At 34.7% G+C, this 24,690-nt stretch overlaps 2 protein-coding genes across 2 annotated transcripts in view; one reads left to right on the forward strand and one right to left on the reverse strand.

The window, feature by feature from the left end:
• LOC129786719 (glutamate-rich protein 2) overlaps positions 1-24,690 on the reverse strand; it is an 871,459-nt gene that overhangs the window by 738,607 nt on the left and 108,162 nt on the right. The window lies entirely within an intron of this gene.
• Positions 1-24,690, forward strand: part of LOC129786739 (39S ribosomal protein L38, mitochondrial-like) — a 32,236-nt gene that overhangs the window by 2,169 nt on the left and 5,377 nt on the right. The window contains exons 2-4 of the mRNA XM_055821932.1: positions 21,123-21,402; positions 21,496-21,744; positions 22,170-22,268. Of these exons, the coding sequence (XP_055677907.1) occupies positions 21,123-21,402; positions 21,496-21,744; positions 22,170-22,268 (628 nt within the window). The remainder of the gene's footprint in view (positions 1-21,122; positions 21,403-21,495; positions 21,745-22,169; positions 22,269-24,690) is intronic.

Below are 24,690 nucleotides of genomic sequence, written 5' to 3' on the forward strand. Positions count from 1 at the left end.
AGTAGCACTCTTATGCAAATAGTCATTTGTAATAATTTTCATGAGTGTGGAACAACCACCAAGAGAAGCGGAAGTTGGAAATTTTTACTCACAACACATCTTCTCTTGTGTGGCTCGCTCGCTAAAGGCACAGAGAGTGAGATTGTGAGTCATGAAAAGCTATAGCCGGAACTTTGTGTTCACATCATCAATGAGACACTTTTCTCTCTCCTCTCGCGTGTGAGTTTTTCCTCGAAAAAAAAAAGAAACATTCACTCTCAAAGGGGAGAAGGTAAAATTACCCAAAAATATGTGTTGAACAATCACACCTCTCTTGCTTATGTTATTAACTACGAATATCTGATAAAAGTATTCAGCATGAGAAGAGAATAATTGAGATGAAATTCAAAGTCACAGCTCTGTACACACACACAACTTTCACCGCGATAAGAGCAAGGTAATCAGGGAATGCTATTTACAAACATCCGCTGGATATACTTAATTCTTCTCTCAAGATTTAAGTACAAAATTGATGCTGTTTTTTTTGTATTTGAAATTATTATCATTAAATGGAGAATGGGAGACAATTTTAGAGATATCATTCCATTGAAAATTTTAATAAAAGAAATTTTGAGTGATGTATTAATGATATATTTTAGATTTAACATCTTGGAGAAATTCTTTTGATCTCATTTTTTCAAAAGTTCTGTTTCCAATTTAATTAATAAAAAATTACTTGATGAATTGAATATATTCGTTTTCTGTTAGAAAAGTTCTGAATATTTTTCAATATTAATTCTTCTTCTTCTTCTGCACTTTAAATTGTACGGCTGTTGGATTCCTTCCGGATCCATATAGCCAAATATTAATTACTTAGCAAAAAAAAAACGAAGAAAGTTAGAAAAATAAAGTAGTGGAACCTGGGGTAAAATGGTGAATTTTTGGGAGATAATTTTTCCTGAGTTCCGTGGAAATATTTGAGTTTTCCCGTGACAACTATCTTTTAGCAAATTTTCCGTGCTACAACTTTGTCTCAGACAATTTCCGTCTATCTCAACGGGAAAATACTTTCTCAGTACATTTTTCAAACCCTTGCACTTTTATCATTTTGCCCCAACTTTGGGGTAAAATGTAAATTATCACGTTAAATATATTTCTGACTACGTCTCTGTATATTTTAATTTTATTTACCTTTTTTAATTAATTTTATTTATTTAGAAGACAACATATATTGGGTCATGTTATATTTACACAGAATTTTAACTTCAAAAATCCAAATGCAAAAAAAACTGAAATGTGTGAAAGAGAAGTCTGTGTAAATATAAGATGACCCAATAAATTAAAATCAACCCATTTAAAAAGAAACCTTCTACTAAATATTTAAAAAAATAAATCTTATTTCCTCCGTCTGAATTATCTTCTCGTCGCATATGTGTTGCTTCTCCTTGTTACTTTCTCAGTACTCCCACATGTTGAATATGATGAAAATACAGTGTGAGGGAAAAAATGTCAAATGGATTATCTTCCACATTTGCTTAACTCACAAATACTGCGTCCTTTTTACCTTAAATTTAGGTATATAAGGTCCCAGTGGAGGCGCCTGGTTTTTCATATTTTTATTCATAATGGTTTGTTCTTCTATAAAGTTCAATACTTATAAGCTTCTTTAATATTTATGTTATGTATAATGTGTGAGGGTTTTAAAAAAGATTCAACCCACAAATATAATGAAATATCTAGTATTCAACAAAATTATTATTAAACATGCTAATAATATTCTTTTTACTATGATAACCTACTTACGCATGTTCTACAAAATCAAAGTACTTATTATTAAGTTTTATGTTATATCTGCAAAAATGATTTGTGTATGAAGTATGTTATATAAAAATGAATCAAGTAAAAATCACTACGCGTGAATTGGCGTGCGAGTAAAATCAACCAATAATGTTTATTTAAAAAAAAAAAACTCTGCTGCTGTACAATTTGTAGAGCATTCCATCTGACAAGGATATAAATGTGGAGAAGAAATAGAGAATTGCAATAGTGATGAAATCATGTGAGATGACACACTCACAACATGCCCCTTCGCCCCCCAACATTGGGTTAAAATAAAATAAAAAAGAAGCATGGAAATGCCATCTTCTTTGCTTATGATTCTTTATGGGAATCACGTTGCTCCCCCGCGAGATCGATTTGCATTGAAAATTGGAATAAATGTTTTTGTTGTCATGTAGCAAGGATGAATTAAATAGGGACTTGTCAATCTGTCTTATGTACGGATTGGCGTCGGTTGGTGGTGACTTTATTATTGCGCAACGGGGAAAAAACAGTATTTACTCGCCCTCGTCGCAACGGCGATGGGTGAAGGAAACTCAATTTGAAAGCCAGACACGTTTTTACGGTACCCACCAGGAAAGTCAGGAAAAATTGTGGCTATTAGCATTGTAACTTAATTTATTATAATTTTTCACTGGATGCCACGGAGAGCATCCCCAAGTTATCTTAAGATTTTCTTTTTTATGTATATTTTCGTATTTTCAGCATGTGAAAAATATAGACCGTGAGATTTTCTTTTTAAAAATAAACCACTCTTTTTAGTGGAGGTGGGTGGGTGGATGAGCCCACTCATTGCGAACAACATGAGATTTTTTTAACTGGCGATGGTATATTTGGCAGCAACAGTGCGATATTTAGAACCCCCAAAAAATGCTTAAATATCCTTCATATTGACAAAATAGATAGTACAGGATAATATTAAATTTATCAGCAGTGTGGAAATTGCTGCCGGAGCACCTTTTAATATGTATATGGGGTAAGACGCGCGCCCCAGAATTTGCCGAATTGACGAAAATGAACCAATAAAGGGATTATGTAGCTTCGCTCCACATTTAATGATCTTTCCACCCTGAAAATTTGATAAACTTGTAATTTCTCGCCGCCCCAACTCCTTGAGACAACTCCTCGTATCTTGTGGAGATGTTGAAGCGAGGTGAAAAGGGGAAAATCTGTGTTGAGATAAAAATAAAAATGACCAACACTTTCCATTTAGAAAAAGTCAAGCAAAAGAGCATGAGAATGAAGGGAGAAAAATTATAACATCAATCAAACTTTATATATAGGAAGGAAAGGAAGTGTGTAAGCTCTTGGAATTCACATGAGGGGGGAGTACTTTGCATGCATCTCAGTCATTCTCACCCTTTGAGATACGACAAAAACCTCAAGTTTGTACAACACTCACCTTTTTGAAGTGAATTCTTATATTTTCTATTGACTGCAGGTATGGATGCATTTTGCTAGACCTCCAACACACCTTGTTGACTGATGCAAAACCGTGAAGGGAAACTCCCCGTGAATATGTGGGGTAATAAGTTTATAATCCCATCATTATAACTATTATCTCACAAGTTAATTCCACATCGTATGCCATTCATTGGATTGAGGGGCGAAAATGAATGGGGAGGAGAGAAAAGGCAAAAGTTTAATAATGTTTTGCACGGATTAGCTTCTCATTTACACGGAAATTGATATTGTGTAGCTTATGGTAATGGTATTCCTTTGAAAAGCATAACGTATTCATCCTGCAGAAAATGGTTGGTTGGTAGTATAGTACTTTTTAATGCAAACACATAACGGAAGGGAACACTTCAAGGGAAATCTTTGCACTATAAAAAATATTCACGAACATAAATTCTAAGAAATGAATCTCCTTGCAGCCCGTTAATAGAGACACTTGCTGAGCCATACTTAAGTGGTGTCAAGTTTTAAAATGATATACGAAAGTCGTTGAAAGTTATTCGAGAGGTTTTCTTTTGCACCCGCACATCCACACTTCTTGCACATGGAAAAGACTTGCAATGGGGGACAGGGGGAGTGCGTGTATTTAATACCCATGGGGTGTCTATTAGTAATATACCATGGGATTTGTAAATCAAATAAATTCCTCTCTTATTACTTCATCTTGATGTGTAACTATACCATTTAAAGCGCGCAATAAGATCGTCATTAGAATTTCTATTTCTGACTCCTCGTTGAAATAACCACGGAATTTACTTCTTTTCCTTTATTATTAACTAAATATTTTAATAAAAATTAAATTATTTCGATAATTTAATTGATAGATAAATCAATTGATAATTGATTGAAAAATTTTACACAGAAAGGAGGCTATTCAGGGATATAGGGTGTAGCCCAGATTTGATGAAACAATTTTGACGCGCGAATTATCTTTTAGATAATCAAAAAAAAAATAATAACAAATCGCCAAAAACTCATCATTTTCCACAAGAATGATATAGAAAAAAATTCGAGAAAGATTTCCTACAAAAGTCAATCATAACGCGTCCAGTTATAAGAGTTGGTGTCCCACAACGTGTAGAAGTTTGTTTATGCGTTGTAGTGCGATTTGTGAGCAGAATTAGTAGGCAAAGTTGATTTTTTTTGTGAAATTCAGCAATTTGATGGATAAAAATGGTCATATCTCTGGTTCTATAAGACCTATAGAAATTTATTGACCAGTTTTGGAAAGGTCTTGAAATAAGCTATAATCTGACATATATTTCGATACATTTCAAGGTGACCTCTAGAACACAAAATGGCGGCTATTTGTTTTACTGAAACAGTTTTTGGCATTTTTTTCCCTAAAAGAATGATTTTACAGGGTTCTAATGTTCTAGAAAGTTGTAGGGAATTGCAAAACCTTTAATTTGATACCAAATTGAGCAAAATCAGAAAGACCGTTCAAGAGATATTGCTTATAGAACTTTTCAAATTCAAGAATTTTTCAAATGGCTATATCTTCTAAACGGCGACATAGATTTTCTTCATTTTCGGACTGGTGAAAGATATTGAGTCAGGCTACAACATATCAAAATTTAAAGGAAATCTATAACAGATGTTCGGAGATATAGCCCCTTAAAGTTAGGCAATTTTTGTTTTTGATTTTAGCGCCTCTTGCGGCCATTTCTGGAATTTGAAATGTTCTAGATAGTTGTAGGGCTTCTTAAAACCTTTCATTTGATACCAAGATGGTCAAAATCGGTCAAGCCGTTCTCGAGTTATATCGAAAAAACACTTTTTGCTTTGGGCCGCCATATTTGCTAAACCGCTTGACCGATTTTCAAGTATGCATTGTCGATGAAAACGTCTCACTGAGCTCTACAACATACTAAAATTTCAGACCTCTAGCGGTAAGGGAAGTGGTTGACAGTATTTCAAAATGGCGGACGGCGGCCATCTTGGATTTTGAAAATGCGAAAAAATGAAATTTTACACCCACATTTCTATAGAAAATTGCAAACCGGAAGTCTCTATCTGTTACCGTTCTCGAGATATAATGCAAAATGTTGACCACCGGACGGCAGGCCGGCGGGCCGGCAGGCCGGCAGGCCGGCCGGATCAAAAATTTTCCACCACCAGTTTTGGAATGTAGGTTGTCTGAAACGTGCTCATACCAAGTTTGAGCCCGATCTGAGGTGGTCGGAAAATCCGACGATTACAATACTTGGTGTTGGCCACGAAGTGGAACACCAACTAATATGCGTGGCCATCACCCATTTCGCCCGTTTAAATATTTCAAAACGTTCGCGAGAATGTTTCAATGTTATTAGACGAAATATTGACGCGAATGCTTTAAAACATTTAAAGGGACAATGTGCTCAATGGCCTCATTTTTGAATTTTGTTGGAAATCTTTGCCGACTCTTTTCTATGTGATCTCACATGTAAATGGTAAGTTATTTGGCGATTTATCTTTTTTTTTATTTTTAAAAATAAAGTGAATAATTTTTTTCCTGACAAAGAGACCCATATACGCTTGAACAGCTTCCTTTCAGAATCTTAGTTGATAATTAATTTTTTTAGATGAAAATTTATCCATTTCCACCCTTTCCTTCTCTCTTGTTTGCTGTAATAAAACAAAGAAGTAAAAAAAAATTAAGTTTAAGAACTTTTAGGCTAATTTATTGCCAAATGAACCGAGAGAGAGAAAGAGAAAGAGAAGGAGATGACTTTCCACACGAAAGCATCTTCTGGAAAGTCTAGAAATAGCTTTCTGCATTTTCATGGTAAATTGAAGACAGTATAGAGCAATAAGGGAAATATTTACTCGCACAGTGCATAATACCTATCTCTCAAAAAAAAAGCTCATGAGCAAATATGCAAAAGTCAGTTGGAAAAGCGAAGGAAAGTTGTGCACCAAATGCAAATAAAGTCTAATACAGACAAATCCCACAAGAATCGTTCGCAAACAAATTGTTATTGTTAGTAGAGGATGGGGGAAGTTTTGTGAAAACAGCCTGAAAACTTTTATCCTTCATTTCACATTTGAGTTTATTTTTTTTTCTATGGGTGTGTGAAAATCATTCCATTCCTCGGTAGTATATATTTCACTTCGTAAATTTTAATGTTACATCACGGGGGTAGAAAAGAAAAATTTCTCGCACTTTCAATTTATTGGTATGCCATAAAAAAAACGAACCGCGTGAAGAAACACCTCATATAGCCATGTTTTATGCTCAATTCTGATATGATATAGAAATGAGAGAAAAGAAAGACGAAATATCCTTCTCCAATATAACTTTGTACGCACTTTTTTCATACATCTAGGGTAGGGGGGTGGTTGTATATATTTTTGTAGCATAGGTTTTTTTTTTGAAGAATCAAATTTGCAAATACTTTGTAACCATTCTAAATGAAAATATCAACGAGATGTTCCTCACAGAATAGCAATATTCTCGCTCTTATACAAAGTGTCAAAGAATATCCTTAAGGGCACCAACGGATACGAGCGACTGGGACATTTTCTATGAATACTAATTAAGTTGAAATGGAGAAAAAGAACTTGAAGGATTTTTTTTAGCAACAAGAACGAAAGAATATTTTCTATTTCTGCCACACATTTTGCTTCAACATTGCTACAAATAAATAGAAATATGGTACATATATAGCTTAATGTGAACACCATTGCTATATGTATGCGGTGTGCTTAGTAAAGTGCCCGCATTGGGTGCCATGCGAGGTGTACCTCTGACCCAAATTCCACAATTTTCAACAGGTGGAAGTTCCTCGAGGGTATAACCGCAAGAGAGGAGAGACACTAATAATAAATAATACCCAGTTAAATTGAAAACACTTCAATCCGGGGGAAGTTTTCAAGTGTAAATTTCCATTTATTTCCGCCTCCTCACCATCCCATCAATCCCCTCCGCACCAAGAAAAAGTATCATGCTGCTAAAGTACCTATATAGCATAGCATAGAGAGTGTACTGTATATCCCCTATTTTTCCATTTCACTTCTATGCATATATTATTTCGCGAAAGAACACCAGTGTTCTATTAGTTGGTATACCACAATCGTGGCATACCAAGTATTGTAATCATCGGAAAAACCGACCACCTCAGATCGGGCTCAAACTTGGTATGAGCACGTTTTAGACATCCCACATTACGAAAATGGTGGTGGAAAATTTTTGATCCGGCCGGCCTGCCGGCCGGCCTGCCGGCCGGTGCGCCAAACTTTGGCTTATAACTCGAGAACAGTAACAGATAGAGACTTCCGGTTTGAAGTTTTCTATAGAAATGTGGGTGTAAAATTCCATTTTTTCGCATTTTCAAAATCCAAGATGGCCGCCGTCCACCATTTTGAAATACCGTCGACCAGTTCCCTTAAAGCTAGAGGTCTGAAATTTTAGTATGTTGTAGAGCTCAGTGAGATGTTTTCATCAACAAATCATACTTGAAAATCGGTCAAGCGGTTTAGCAAATATGGCGGCCTAAAGCAAAAAGTGTTTTTTCGATATAACTCGAGAACGGCTTGACCGATTTTGACCATCTTGGTATCAAATGAAAGGTATTGAGAAGCCCTACAACTGTCTAGAACATTTCAAGTTACAAAAACATCCGCAAGAGGCGCTAAAAACAAAAACAAAAATTGCCTAACTTTAAGGGGCTATATCTCCCAACATCTGTTATCGTTTTCCTTTAAATTTTGATATGTTGTAGCCTGACTCAATATCTTTCATCAGTCCAAAAATGAAGAAATTCTATGTTACCGTTTAGAAGATATAGCCATTTGAAAAATTCTTGAATTTGAAAAGTTCTAAGAGTCATATCTCTTGAACGGATTGTCCGATTTTGCTCAATTTGGTATCAAATTAAAGGTTTTGCAATTTTCTACAACTTTCTGGAACATCAGAAAACTCTAAAACCATTCCTTGAGGACAAAAAGTCCAAAAAACTGTTTTGGTCAAACAAAAATCCGCAATTTCGTGTTCTGGAGGTGACCTTGAAATGTATCGAAATATATGTCAAATTATAGCTTATTTCAATACCTTTCCAAAACTAGTCAAGAAATTTCTGTATGTGCAATAGAACTTGAAATATAACCATTTTTGTCTTTCGAATTGATGAATTTCATTAAAAAATCAACTTTGCCTACTAATACTACTTAAAAATTAAATTACAACGCATAGACTGACCCATCCGCGTTGTGGTATACCAACTCTAATAACTGGACGCGTTATGATTGACTTTCCTTCTACAATCCACCAACCAACAACATAACAATCCATACATACATAGTATAGGTCAGTCTTGTCCATTCGGTATAGTGAAAAATATAGGATGAAAATTGAGCACCGAGGAATTTAGAGATGTGATGTACAAATTAAATTCAGACAGGGTGGTTAAATGTATCGTACAGAATAATGGGATGTGTAACCATTGACCCAATATATGTTCAAGTTTTACTATGCAAAATTATAATTTTTTTTAATTAAACTTTTAAAGTTCATTTTGCATTTTAATCTCACCGTGCCCACAAGGAATAATTATTTTCATGGGGTATGACTCCTGATACAACATCCCACTCGACTTTTCATTAGTATGTAAAATGCTAAACAGATGCAAGGAACGGCGGCTATATTGTTGTTGCAGGAACTCCAAACAAATTACAAAAGTTCAACATCAAAAAAGTAGAATATGATTCTTATTTTTGACATATTTCCTCATGTTGTAGCAAATGCCTATAAAAATCAAGAAGGTATGAATTGTTTTAGGAGCTTTTGACACATTCAAAAGGAACATGAAGGTCCTTAAATAAAAATTCTTATAGACATTTGTTAAGGAATCATACATAACACATTGCAGGAAAGAATCGAAGGGCTTAAGAAAATTCTATACTTTTCATTTCTTGAATAAATAAAGGAGCTCATCCGTTTCTGTATGAGAAAGCTCGTCATTCAAAAAAACAATCGATATATTAACATAATTTTTATGTATAAAGCATTTGCATGATGCCTTATTGATGAGTTTTCACAAGATAAGTTTATGCATCGTGAAAATCAACATAAAACACAATGATGACGTCATTGTTCAGATTTTTGACAAATATCTGCTGGATCTGCTGAGTTTTTCCAGCTAATTTTAATGGAATATAGGAAGTCTCTTATGGATTAAGTAAAGTTGATAATATTTCCTTGAATGAAAGGTTGCTCTATACAGGAACGCATAAACACCTTTTCTAATTTAATTTATGTGTGAAATTTATCTCCATATAAAAATAAATATGAATTTATCTATTCATTGTTCTAAGAATTTTATCAAATAAATCGTTTAATAAAATCATCCTTCAAACCTACAGGAAATGGTTTACGAATTAATAATTAATTTTAATTCATTAATTAGATAAATACATAAAAATAATTTGATTTCTTCACTCATCGTAATTTTTCCGGGTAACCCTTTTCCGTTAAAAATGTTTGAATAATTTTAATTTTTAATGAGAACGCGTTTCTAAACTTCTCTAATTTAATCTAATTTTTATCTTGAAAAAAAATTATGAAACTGATATTATTTATTAATACGTTAAAAGAATTAACAGGTAATCAAAAAAATAAATAGTAAAAAAAACAATTATGAATCATGATATAAAAAGCGCACGATTACATTATTTCTTTTAGATCAATAAAATTTAAAACGACTCACATAAACTCACAGCCATATATACACGTGTTTCTGTACGAGGTATTAAATAAAACTAACATTAATTAAAATATCAGGTGAATTTGCCACAAGTTCAAACACTTTAGTAACTTTTTGAGTGTACACAGAGAGTGAGAACGAGAGGTGTTTGTAATTAAACGGATAGTGTAGTTGACGGGAAACTTTTGAAATTCTCAACTTCACCTATTTAAGTTGCCTCTCTCTTTGCTCTCTCAAATTTAGAACAAATAATGTTATTCTAATTTATCAATATTTTCAACAATTTATTCAGTTTATTTAATTTTCTAAATTATTCTGCTTAATGTACGTTATTTAGAATAGATTTATGTATCAATAACCTATACTTATATGTATAGTACAGATTGAATTTCAACGTCATTGTAATTATTATATCAGAAATCCTCCCAAAAGCCAGAGAATTCGTTTGTCTTTGGGCTTTAGCATCATCCCTATTTCATTATCATTTCATACTCGTAATTATATATGGAGCAAATCTAAAATATATATTCTCATACTGGCTCCATCCATATCCCACAGGATTCAATGATCCTTTCACACTCTATATATATAGAGAGAGACACGACAATCTGTTGAATCTCTCTGCAAACAAACATTCCAAATAGAATTATATTTAACTCTTCTATGTATGAGTTCTGAATGAAATTTCTTCAGTGGGAGCTTTCTAGAGAGATGATGTACAAAATATCCTTTTCTAAATCCTCATTGAAATACTCACAGAGGAAAAATTAATTTTCATTATTTCATTGCGTAAATAAATCCATTTTTTGTCTTCATTTTCTATATTAATCTTTCCAATCTCAACCCCTAAACTTTTTCCACCCACCCCAATCCACCCCACCTCAATCAGTCACACCACAATTGATATTGTGCAATGATTCCGGGGTATAAAATATTGAATTGTGGCTATTGAGGCGATTCATGGTGTGTGAGGAGGCACTAATAAAAAAGGGATGAAGAAGGAGTATTATGTATATGTTGTGTGAAGAGAAGGAAGAAAAAAAGGAGAGTCCAGGCGAGATTTTGTGAGAGAAAAAGATGGAATCATTCACGTCACTGAATAGTAATTAAATTCTATATCTATCTATTCATATATCATAGCACTTTTTCCATACAATACGCACTTGCTGAGGGAATCACCACCCACATCCCACATCGAAGATAAACTCCATAAAATTTTCTCTCGCCATAATTCGTGCTTTTCAGTCGAAGCTCTCCGTTTTGTCGCGTCTATACAATCTCGAAAAGCTACAAGTTGCCACGGTTCCTCCCTCAGTTCCAAGCTGTTGCTTGCTGATAACATACCGCGTGCAAAAGTGGTCGTCGTGGCATTCCGTGCTTCAACTTTATCCACCACACAGAGAGTGTTTTGTTCAATTTCTTCCTTCGCGTGTGAAAGTGCACCCAAAGCAAAAAATAAAAAATTCACAATCTTCCAGAATAACAATATAGAAACTAGAAGAGATAGAGGATATACAATTTTTTTTGAAAATAGGAAAAATTTTAAAGAAAAATCCCCTTGTTGAGTTTATTGTTTACCTCAATTCTTTTTCCTCACCTGTTTTTTCTTTCTAATTAATTTACTCTTCTTATATCTTTGGACTTGTTTTGTGAAGTGAAATTATATACAGCCAACACTCCGAAAAAAAAGAGCAAAGAATAAAAAAATAGAACAAAAAAACAACCAGACAGTGAGCAATGTAAGTATTATTCTTTGCTACATTTTTTATCCTTATAAATTCTACAATTGCCTTCGGAGTATTTACTTTTTCTTATTTTGCGGTGAAGACTGTTTGGCGTAGGTTAAAGCAGGAAAAAAACGTTAAAATTTTAAGGTAAAAATATCCTTAAATGTCCTCTAAAATCGATATAATTGTGCCCAGCACATGGGAAGTTTTTTTTTACTACACTCTGGATGATAGAAAAATAAATATTTATGCAATGAATTCATGTATGTTGCATGTAACTCATGTAACGTGGAGATTTGGATTTTGTCATGAACTTCCAATAGAAATTGGTATTAATACCGCATTACTCTCGTAGCATTTTCTATGCTCTGTTGTTGTAGCATGTATGTGAGCTTCAACGTCGATAAAGCTTAAATCATACACTCGCTCTCTCGATCAACAGGTGATTCCAAACATGCTGTTTCCACATTCAAACCCATCCCCCATTCGTATTCCCCCGCGTCTGTTCCATATCGCTCCATCAGAGAACGATTTGCATTAACCGGGCACAAGAATAAATATTTCATTGCCCTCCTTCCCGCTCCAATGTGAACCTCAACCCCTTCGGGAGGGTTCTGTGCCCTTCCTCTGGAATCACAGCACTTCTCTCTTATGTTTTTTTGTCGCTCCACCACTCGTGTATGATAAGAAAGCCTCCATGTACACATATAGAGTGAAATCAATCGAAACTTGTGCTCACCACGACCTTCCTATGGATTCCCTCCAACTAAATGTTATTCATGCAGTGTTTGTTATCCATGAACCATTGCTGGGTGGACAGATAGGGGGATGAAGTGGTTGACGAACAGTGTGTGTTTTTTTGTGCCTCTCTTCTGCGATAGAGGAAACATTTATCTATGACGCTAATACCATCAGATCGCCCACATAAAATAGAAAAAAAAGAAGAGAGAACGTATTAACCCAGAGAATCTGATACATACATTTACCTATATAATACATCTCGTTACAAATAGCTAATAATGCTATGAGATCCTTGCCAAACAATGGGATTTTTTTTCAAAACTATAAGAGAATTTGTGGTGTTATATTATTTTGTGTGTGTGCAAATCCTCCCCCCAAAAAAAGGAGGTGTGTGTGCGCGGGAAATTGTGAGAAATGTATCATAAATCACGATGAAAACATCCTTTTTGGTCCTCTCGCAAAAGGTGAAACGAATGTGGATAAATGTGGGTATGGTTCTAAATCAAAAACACCGCTCCACCCACCCCTTTCTAACGTACGGGTGGCGTACGTTAAAATGGGACAGTTTAATACATTTTAGGTGAAACAATGTGGTAAACTTAAACAATTCATTTCGCATGTATTTTAATGTCTTTGTATACGACAGAATTTCCATAATATCACAATTAAAGTAGAAGAAACATTTTAACACTAGACCACACACGACATATCGCACGTTTTGTCAACGAATTCTGTGAAATTTTTCGAAATAGAAATTATGGGGTAGAAGGGGGAGGGATTCTTTAGAAGAAAACAATGAGCAATTAGAAGGAAAATATTTTTACAAAATGCCTTTAAGTTGAGCTTTAAGTTATGATAAATATAGTTTTTTTTTATAGAGTTTTTAGGAATCACAGCATGAAAATTTTTTTGGCGAATTATGTATAAAATTATTAAGAGAGATTGAGACAGAATAAATTAGATAAACATTCGTAAAAGCTGATGAAAATTTTTAGAAGTTTAAGACCAAAGAAAATTCTAAGAAATTTTCCATAGAACCGTTCTATTAGAAATCCTTTTCCATTACATTTCAATGCTAGAAATCAAAAGATATCCATCCTATGACCATCTATTTTTTTCTGATAGATGTTGTTCTGTCAGGAATCTTAAAAAAAAAATTTTAAAACTGACAAATTATTTTAAAAAAAATTATTAACAGAATCTCCCCCATAGTTTCTAATAGACTACTTAACGTGTCTTCTAAAATGAGAAGAATATTTAAACAAATCCGATAAAATTAAATTTTAAAAGACTCCTACTCACCCCTATTATGAAAATATTTACAAAAAAAACATATTTTTTTCCAAATTAATTCTTTAAAAGTTCCTTTTCCTGTTAAAGGATTTTAGTTATATAAAATGAAAAAAAGGACTTTGCAAAAATTAATTGAAGTCACTTAAAATTCAATAAAAGTCCTTTCTACGTACCCCGAATGATGGGAAATTCTGTGAATTCTTCAATATATCTTTCATCTATGTACAATAATAACACGAGGGCAAGTGAAATGCAAATACAAAGTGTTGATGAAAATATGCACAAATGGAAACAAATATCAGTTTTCCAAGCAAACTGCAAATAATTCCTCTGTGAATGTAATAGATGTGCAATCCCTCCTTTTCAACACAACCTCTGCTGATACATTGCTTCTACATGAACATACATATACGTGCATATGTACAGAGAATAAATAGTTCTGGTGAATATGAAATTCTAGATTTTTTTCCACGTTACTTTCAAATACATATATCTGTTTTTTTTTTACAACAAATCGTGAACCTGAAAACACGTTGAAATGATGATAAGCCACCTTTTTTTTAGTAGGTATTTTGCTAATTACTACCACTGCTAAGTACTGCAGCAATGCCTTTCAACGTTATACCGTGAGCCAGGTGAAAAGAGGAGAGAGAAAAGTGAATTTTCTACCTCCATAGCAGCAATGACCGTGAATACAAGCCGACGATAACACCACATTTATATTTCTTTTTATTTCAATTTCAATGCAAATCTTTGAGATATTGCATGAAAAACAAGCTTTTAGCAAATAAACCCCTTTTGACAAAATTATGTTACAAAAATATTGATTTCCAGCATAAGACAGCGAAGCTTTCGGGGGTGCTCTAGTAATGATCGCGATTGAGCACATGGTGAGAAATTTATTGAAAACATTTTCAACCCACACGTTGCATGGAATTTGTACATCATAAAATTTTTTTTCTTCCAACATCACGAAACAAGCATCTAATGCTAACACCCATTTACCCGAAATTGCGGTTTAAATTTCCCTCCTGAAAATATGTATGTATATAGGCGATGCTATGTACAATAAGGTGGCATGTGGTGGGTATTCTAAACATTATACATTTTGAGGTATTTCTCAAAAGAATATAATTCCCGATAATCTACTCAACGTTGGTTTTATAATGCCCAATGGGAGGAAGAAGAAAATGCTCGTAGTTGTCCTTTGGGTTTGTTTAATTAATTTTTTGCTTCTCCTAAAATAATATTTCATCGACGGCATAAAGCGTCCACATGCGGTGGAATTTATAGAGACAGAGCACCTCCTCGATGGGAGAGATGAAAACACCCTTTTGAGCTTTTTGATGCTTGACCTTTTTAGAGATTTTTACCTATTAATATAATGTTAAGAGGAGGGAGAGTAAAATAATATATACATATGTATGTACATATGTCAAACACGAAAATTGGGGCACAAGTTTCTACAATATTATACACAGAATAGGTAGCTATTGAATTAACTTTTGTGAATTCCCGTAATGAGGACTCGAAAATTGAGCTATTATCCCTCGTTGGGATAAGGAGAGATGTTTTGACTCCCAGATTAATGTTACTTATCTCGGCAAATCGATACTCACACAGCACCTCCAGCACAGTTCCCATTGGGTTAAATGGGGTGAGAAAAGAGCGAACATGAATCTTAACATGAATGGAGTAAGAAACCTGTGTGATCTATTGGATTCACTCATCCCTTTTATAGAGATTTCCCCACCCCCGCATTCCTCGCATCATGCATAAGAATTCAGGGGAGGATAAAAAGAAACTTATGCTATATAGCGAGAGAATATATATATGCGTGTGGGGGTAGCATGTGTTTGGAATAAATCGGAAGTAATGAGTCTCATGTGGCTGAAGCCATTATTTCTGCGTTTTATTGTTAACCCTAAGCACCTGTGAACTGTGGCCATATCAAATTCAATCTACTTCAAATTAGCACCACTTATATGCATTTCACACTGCGTACGTGTATGTCATTTAGTCACCCAACATATTAAATTACAAAATCCATTTATACGCCAGAGAGAACATCCCCATGTAGCATATAGTAGCGGTAGGTAGATGAGAACACCGTGTGCCGGGGACGATCCTTGTTGCCGCGCCGTCACTGCATTAGAGGACTTTCCTATCACACACCACCGCAGGAACTCCCAGAAGAGCAAGAGTAAACAAAGCAATTACATTATCTATACCACTCTTAGGATTATGGTCCGTGTCTCTAAAGTAGTTGTTTGCAATGCGAGGAAGGGGTGTAATGAATGAAGGTATTGCTGCTGCTCCTGTCTCTCATGGATGCCACTTCCTTTTTTTTCCTTCCTCAATGCACCACGACGCAGCACCCCCTCATGACATTTAGACAAGGGGAGTAGTGGCTGTACCCAATCGAATTATTTTCATGTGAATGTGCGAAAGAAAGGCGTTGGAAATCCATTTAAAAAAATTAGTTCAAGCCTGAAATAGAATTAGTGGCTAATTTTATTATTTTTCTCTCACTCCCGCCACAGGGTGGGTGTGCAGGAATTTTCTCAAATATAAAATCCTCAGACACGCAGCATTGTGCCCAAGAGTGGATTTTCGAGTGGATATGCGAAAAAGGCGTATTGTACAACATGTCTCCTTATGCTGTCTGTGGGGGAGATATCTTGCATTGCGATGGGGGCGAAGGAAGGAGGATGTGGGGGTGGTACTACATTATGCTTGTATAAGCGACTAAAATCCCCTTGATAGTGAATAGGATAGAAATGTGAAAAGAAATGCCACGACACATCTGGCTAATCTGTTGCTTTGGTTTCCTTGCAGCACACTCACACACACACAATTCCTCAGCATCCCACCCACAATTCATCTCCTCCCAACCATTTTGCCTACACACATCCTCGAAAACACTCAAAACACCCCATTCAACATTTTTTTTTATACATTCCTCCATCCCCCTGTTGCTTGTCCCCCCTCCCCCCATCCGTGTCATACAATTGGATGATGATCAAACGCAGTGAAAAGGGAGCCCATAATTTCCGCGGATGACGTCAACGCACTTTGGCCATTCATTGTGTGCCTACATAGCATAAAACAACCACTGAAGAAGAAGAAAGAGAGAAGTTTTAGTGTCGTTGAGGCCGAAATACAAAAAAAAAAGAAATAATTTATGTATGTATTCCTTCCAATGCAAGCAACAATGAAGAATTATAATGTTCTTCTGGTGATTTGAAAGCTCATGCTTATGTCCTGTGAAAATTGTGAAGAATCCTAATCATTTGGTTTTGCTATAAGGCTCATAATTAGAATAATTATTCATTAGAAAATTCAACGTTGTGATTAGAATGAGTTCCTTATTAACCCTGATATGCACATTTCACTGTATTTAGCACAAGAAAAAACAAGTTATGGAATTTTTACACTTCTAAACGAAACAAAAGTTCTAGAAAATTGATTTCTAGAATTTCTTTAGACTCACAGAATTTTTAATCTTGTTGTAATTCAAAAGCTCTGCTCATATGTGGGTGAAAGCTTTTGCATTCTCAACTGAGAATTACTGAGCTTTTAAATAAAGCAGAAAACTTTTAAAATGTTTTGAAAGAAAAGCAATTGAGCTTAAAATTAAACCACATTCGAATGAAGGTTTAGGCTCAGATTAATTGAAACTTTAAAGTTTTAGTAATTACAAAGAGGAAATTGTTATCATAACGAGTCAATTCTGTCAATAAAAATTTCTTTTAATATTTTTGAGTCCTTCTTTCGTGTTTAAAAAAAAACGAAAACTATTTAGAAAATTCATAAAGGTTCTGAAAAAGAATTTTTCTTTTACAAAACTAATAAAGAAAGAAACTATCTGCCAAAATCTTGAAATATTTTTTTTTACAGAATACCAAAATTCTTACAAATCTAGAGAACGGCAAGAAAAGAAAAGATTTTTGACTGAATCTACTCCAAAGTATTCTCAATTTTTAATAGGAGCTTTTCCTAATGCTTATTTCTACAGGAAATTATCTTAAATTGAAGCTACAGAAAGGGTAATACCTGCCTAATAATATTTTCTGAATTAACTTTCACATTAAACGCCCACAAACTTCCTAATTATGTGTCTTTCATTAGAATTTTATTTTATTCCTTAAAGTTCACAAATGTTATATTTGAAGTTAATTCTGGCATTTCAACAAAAAGCTCTCATTAAATTAGGGTGAAGACAAAAAGCTCATCTAATAAACTTTCTAATTTAAATAAAATTCAGACTTTTAGCTGGATTATCTTTATTTACAATTGAGATTTATCTTATCGCTGATTAGACAAACCTAAATTAATTAAAGAACACAGGTGATAACCATTTAGCTCTGAATTCTTTTCCTTAAACTTCCAAATAATATCCAGTCAAGAACATTTCGGATGTTACCTTCTCATGAATTCATAAAAGCCAAATAACCCATTAAATTCTATTTTTTCCCTTGAAAACTGCCCTGTAAACTGCTCGTAGATCTTGATTATTATTTTTAGGTAAAAAGTAAACGTTAGATTTTGATTGGAAACCACCCATTTTGTGTGGTAGGTTTTTGGGTCTATGAAGGAATACAAAAAAAAACCCTAACACACTATATAATATATTTGGTGTATTTGTTCAGTGTGTGTGTGGATATAATAATGCTCCATCCGCCCTCGATATGTAGCAATTGCTCTGGGGAGGATGTTAGTGTGAAAGAGACAGTGCGAGAGAAAGTAAGTGAGATGGGAGGGCCCACCCACTAAGAATCCTGGGGCATCGTCATCCTCTTGACGAATAAATGGGTCGAACATCAGCCGGTTGATTGCAAAATCTAACAGTTCGACACATAGGCGCCACTGTGTCGATTTACTCCTCGATATAATTCAAACGTTTTCCCTTCTCGCACTCACCCACTGCTTCCTGTAAGCATCGAACCAACACACATACACCCACCCATCCAGCATCCACCCCTTGGCCCCATCAAGGACCCCCTCTTTGCTTGCTTTGCAACCACCACCACCTCCACGCCAAATGGGACAGAGAAAACCCGGCTATGGTGCGTTCTGAAAATCCAACATGTGCGCACACTGTCGGCATTTCTTCACTCACTTAATTGTTTCGATTGCTGTTAATCCCCAATGAGCTGGCATTAATGATCCTTCAGCGTGTCACCCAGCTTTTGTCGTCCTCCCACCCCCTCCCCCCTCAGATAAAATGCCCGAAGAGAGATCAACAGAGTGAGCCCTATCCCTTCTAAAAATTATTGTGAATTAGTACAAATGATGACAATCCACACAGAATTGTCTCTCGCACCATGTCTCTGACCATGCCATCAATCACATTCCCACTTACCCCCGTCCATCCTCCTAACAGCCTATCTCACCCCCGCACGCAACACTCTGCTGGCACAATGATATCTCCTTGTCTCTGAGCCCCAATCCCTCTCTCTATATATACCAACTATATACATATGTAGGTATGTATTTACCCGCAGTAAGTCCGCCCTCGCTTCTTGAGTGTGGCATGGAGCGTATTAAAACTTGCCGATGGGGTTGAGGGGTTGTTTGAGGGTCCACACCACCCTAAGTCGGTCAGAGGCCAACACTTGTTGCTCAAATCAACTTGTTGCTTTTGCCAATGCAGCAAAAGTCAATGGGTGTGGGTGGGATTGAAGACAACTTTTCGCTTTAGATGCCTATAGCGTGTATTTGTTCATCCGCCACGAGTGGGCCTCTTCCCAAAAAAAAAACACTCAGAAAAATCATTTAATTGTTTAGAAAAAAAAATAGCTAAAAATCTTTAAAAAAAAAACAGGAAGGATTATATTTATGTGAAAATATCCTTTGAATATTTTTCTGTAGGATGATTGTTAAATTTTATTTTTTATTTGTGAGATGAATCTTTAATTTGATTGGTTTTTTAATTACCTAATTGAAAAATTAATTATTAATTGATATTTTATTATTTTTTTACCTTAAGGGGTAGATTCTGATAAAAATCTTTTTTTCTTTTCTAACAACTTAAAAGATTATTGTAAGATTTTGACAGATGAAGTTTTTAAACCGTTCTAGTGTCGTTCCATAAAAGAAAAACAAAGAGTTCGTTTTTCCAGACAGTCAGTAAGAGCTTTAAAGAGCATTGGAAAAGTAAATTTATTTCAGAAACCCATTTAAAGAAGGAAATAAAATATTAAAATCTTAGAAGATTTTTCCCAGAATACCAAAAATTTTATAACTGACAAATTGTAAGGAAAGAAAAGAAAAAATTTGGAACAGAATCTACCCCTAAATTTCATTTAAAAATAAATTCATAAAAAATTATTTATCAACAAATTTTGCAAAAGTTTTAAAATCTCAATCTTAAAGAATTTTCAAAGTCAAGTTTAAGGTGAACTACCAACTTAAAGAAAACGAATTAAGCTTGTGAAGATTCAGATACTCCTTAAGGAACTTTCAATTTATTTTTCGGCTTCTTGAGAAGCTTAATTCACCTGAAAATTGAGCTAAAAAAAATAATTAAAAAAACGAAAAGGATTTTAAAGAATTTAACAAAAAAAACAAATATTCTTCCGAGTATAAATCACCCCGAACAGCGACATTGAGAAAATAAATCTTCCAAAATCATTTATAATACCCTAAGCTATACAAATTGTATATAGCGTGCTATATGTAGGTGCTTATATAGTGAAAGAAAATATATGTAATACACTTAAGTAATGATTTTGTCTCAGGAAAAGGAATGCCATGGGGAGAACACAAAACGGTTTGGGCCTCGAGAAGTCATACACGTGACTGATGACGACTTTTGCGTAAGATAAACTCATCTAAATGGAGCTAAAGACACATCCTTCCCATGGCCACACTTTTCCACCTTTTCCTTTTTTTTGTCTCTATAAGACACATCATACGAACATCCTCCTCTTCGGCATTGCTCTTAAGGATATGTGAGAAGGGATATGAGTGAGAGAAACAACCAAAAGGGATGAAGATGAGGAAGGAAAGAAAAAGTGAACGTGCCAAGTGAATGTATTGCAATCAATAATAAGAATAACAGATCTCTGGCACGTTATTAGGTGTCTGGTAGCGACATGAGCAAGGCGACTTTCACAGAGCAAAAGTCAAAGGGAGTAGTATCCTCCTGGGGGGGGGGGTGTGTGGAGGGATGATAAAGAGAATGATGACTCCCAGAAGTTTGAGTATATGAATTACACCGCATTGAATGAATGAGACTATTAATAAGTTACTAAAGTGTTCAGAAGAATCCTATTTATAACATGATTTATGGATTACATACAATTCACCTCCCTCGAGCAAGGGAGGGATTTTACGCAATTTCACCGCCTTTGGCATCTTTCCTTATTTTCTTATTTTCTTTTTTTTTTTTTTTCAGAACGAGAAGACCGACGAGTCCCTTTTCCCGCACACATTCCATCATGCGCTCGAAAGCTCGGGAGGACATCCAAGTGGGTCACAATAGTAGTCAGGAAGAAAATCCCATTGCCGCTAGCATCCTACCCGGTAGCAATGGGGGTGGTGATAGTGGCTTTTTTGACTTTACCGATGAGGAGGGGAAAATCTTGGGGATAAAGCAGGAAGATCAACATGCACAGGCTGATGTGACGGAATACATTCGACCACGACGTACATCGAAAAAGCTCCAGCCGCTCAATGTAAGGCATAGATCCTTTTTGCACATAACAGAGAGAAGAAAAAACATACAGTATGTGGGAATATGTGGCATGTAATGATAAATTCCAATGTAGACCATGTACGACATGACTGATTCGAGCTCACAGAGCGACGACACGACAAGTGGCAACGGAGATGGTGGCTTTGGGTGCGATGGCGGGAGTAGCGGTGGGTCGCGAAGGCAAGGAAGTTCCCGCAGAAGTGGCAACCAAGTTGTGCGTCGGCGGAAGGGTGTCCTCAATGCCAAAGAACGGAATTTGAGACGTTTGGAATCGAATGAAAGAGAGAGGAAACGAATGCATGATCTCAACAACCAATTCCAGGTATTGATTGACTTCTTTCTTCTTCTCTTTTTTCTCCTTTCACCATCCCTTATTGTGATGAATTACTTTAGTCTCAAATGTAAATTTTCGTGTACAGAATATAGAATTTCTCAAGAATTTTCAAGGAAGGGCTTTTAGGAAAAGCTCAATTCTTCTGAATTTTTTTTGCAATAGAATAGTTGTACAAAATATTCGGAAAATTCATTTAATAGGTTCGGGAAACTGAGGAAGAATGCCCCAAGAATGACCTAAATCTGACCCTTTTCACCCAAATTTTTATTTTATTAGTGAACAGAAGGGAATATAGGGAAGAGATTTTGATAAAAAAAAATATATTTCCTTCTTTCTTATTAATCCTCATAGAGAAAGCTTAAAGTTCTAAGATTGTTAATTTACCAAAATATTTAATGGATTTCCTTCATTAGTCCCTTCGTGAGGTGATTCCGCATGTGAAGAAGGAGAGACGATTGTCAAAGATTGAAACACTCACCCTGGCTAAAAACTACATAACAGCCCTGACGAATGTAATTCTTCAGATGCGCGGTGAGGGTGGGGATGAGAAGTTAATTAACAACGACATTTGCCACTACTGTACCTGCAGCACGAATGGACTGAAAACCCCGCAGTCATTTGATGCCCCAACCGTATCCCCGACCAATCTCAGTGATGACTGCAGCACAGCCATGGTCAAGAGTAAGGATACCAATCAAAGACTTCAAATGGAATTCAAATTTGATGAGTCGAGCTTTTATTCCGACTCATTTCCGCTCTTATAAATCACGAATGTTAATTCCTCCATCGAATGGGCTCTCCCCACATTTCTTGCACATATTATTTGACTTTGAGGGAGAGGGGATGGGGGTGGGAAGATGGAGCTCCTACCTACATAATATACATCATCACCACCAATGTGAATAGAAGGAGACAATTTATATATAAATATGTAAGGAATTACATGCTATAAGAAGGTATTTATTGAGTGTCTGTGCTCCCTGTGTTATATTTAATTACTCTTTCTCACTCTCTCTCTCTCTCTCTCTCTCTCTTCTTCTCTTCCTCTTTCCCGCGTATAAGCCCTGCCTATGTGTAGTAACATTAATATTTAGCGACGCTTTCATTCTGATGTGCTAGGCTGGGAGGCTGTAGTAGTTCAGTGCATTTACATAATATTTGCCTAAAATATCCGTTTAAATTCCGAATCAACCCCTCATACCCTTAAAAATTGTACATAATTATTAGAGAAAATTTACTTTAATTTTATGTATAAGAACTGTGTGTTTGTACATAGTGATGCTTTTGTGCTATATTTGGAAGATTGTCTCTCCCATTAACTAAATATATAACTTGCATTTTACCTTATAGTCATGTAAGAATAAAAAAGTTCTATATATATTTTCTCTATGTATAAGTTGAAGAAGAAACAAAAAAAAAAGAATTTTATTTAGAATTCCTATCAAAATGTTCATTTTTTTCTTAAAGTTGTTGGAATAATGTTATGCGCGCAATTGGGGGGTGTGGGAGAAGGAAAGGGAGCAAAGGAAAAAGAACAAAATGAAGCTCTATAGTGTGTTTAAACTTTTGCTCCTGATTGAATAGAATAAACGCTATGAAAGGAATTTGCAAAGAGGAAATTGCTCAAAAAAAAAATCTTTATAGCATTTACTGTGAGAAAATATACCTATATATAAAGTAAATTACATCACACTTGTACAATTTTACAAAATGAGAGAATAATTACAAATCAAAGAACGAAGAATTGTGCTGTAATTGTCGTTTTTAGTTTGATAAGGAAAATAGCATTAAGACTGAAAGAGAGATATATATGTAAATGTTATGTAATTTGAATCAGAATAATTCTATTGCGTTCCCCCAACGAGTTTTCTTGGCAAACTTTGGAAGCAGCCACTTTATCAGTGAATAAATGAGGGAGGTGATTAAATTAATTGTAGGAATAAATCAATATTATTTTAACTTATATACTTTAACATAATAGATTACCATACATAATAAAAAAGTAAATTAGCAAGATTGAGTGACTTACCAAAGATTTATGGGCACATCTTACATCCTCGTTTTTCTTGAGACTTTTTTTTAGAGTAAGTTTATAGTTTAATTCTTTTAAGTCATTTGCAAAAGCCACTTTTCCTGAAATATATTAAAAGACAAAAGATTTTTTATAATGAGTTTTTAAAAAGACAGAAAAAACATCTCTTAAAAATTACTTTTATTGTTTTGATAAAAAAATTCTTTAGCAAAAAAATTAAAGACATTGATCAAAGATAAGAAAAACCTTAAGATTTGGACTTTAAAATTAAGAAGAAAAAAAAGGAAAATCAACTGAGCTTGAATTGTACATAATAGCTAAGGATAAAGCACAGGCTGTGCATAGAAGTATATATTATATGGAAGGATATACAGAGAATTGTACACTGTATTTATTTCCGAGATCCTCATTATGGTCGTTATGGTTTTATTTTTAGCTTTAAATTGTAATCAGAAGGCTTAAATTTACATCCACCACCACTGTAAAAGTTATATAAAATGAATGCTTTGTGCTCCTTATAGACTGAGGGTTTATTCTAAGTCTTTTCTTCTAAATTAAACCTTATTATAAATCCTAGCGATAGTGCAAAGAAAAATTCTTGTTCCTGTCTACTTTCTGGTTCAAGAGAAAATTTTTTTTAAATAAGGACTAAACCTTAAAGGTTTAATATTCCTTAAAAAGCAAAAGAATTAAATTTTCTGTTTTATTTTTAATAAAAATCAGCTCGAAAGTAAAACAAATAGTGTTGCTTTAGTGTTTCTTTTCTCATAAAGTTAAAGACTAAAATCTCGTAACGATTTAAGGCCTTTAAAAAGCTTTCAATTAAGCCTTCTTATAGAATCAGCAAAAAAGTATTCCTAATGAACAATTCTATATTAAAGGACCTAGCTTTTCTACAGAGA

This window comes from Lutzomyia longipalpis, chromosome 1 (genome assembly GCF_024334085.1).
Source record: "Lutzomyia longipalpis isolate SR_M1_2022 chromosome 1, ASM2433408v1".
Taxonomy (NCBI): domain Eukaryota; kingdom Metazoa; phylum Arthropoda; class Insecta; order Diptera; family Psychodidae; genus Lutzomyia; species Lutzomyia longipalpis.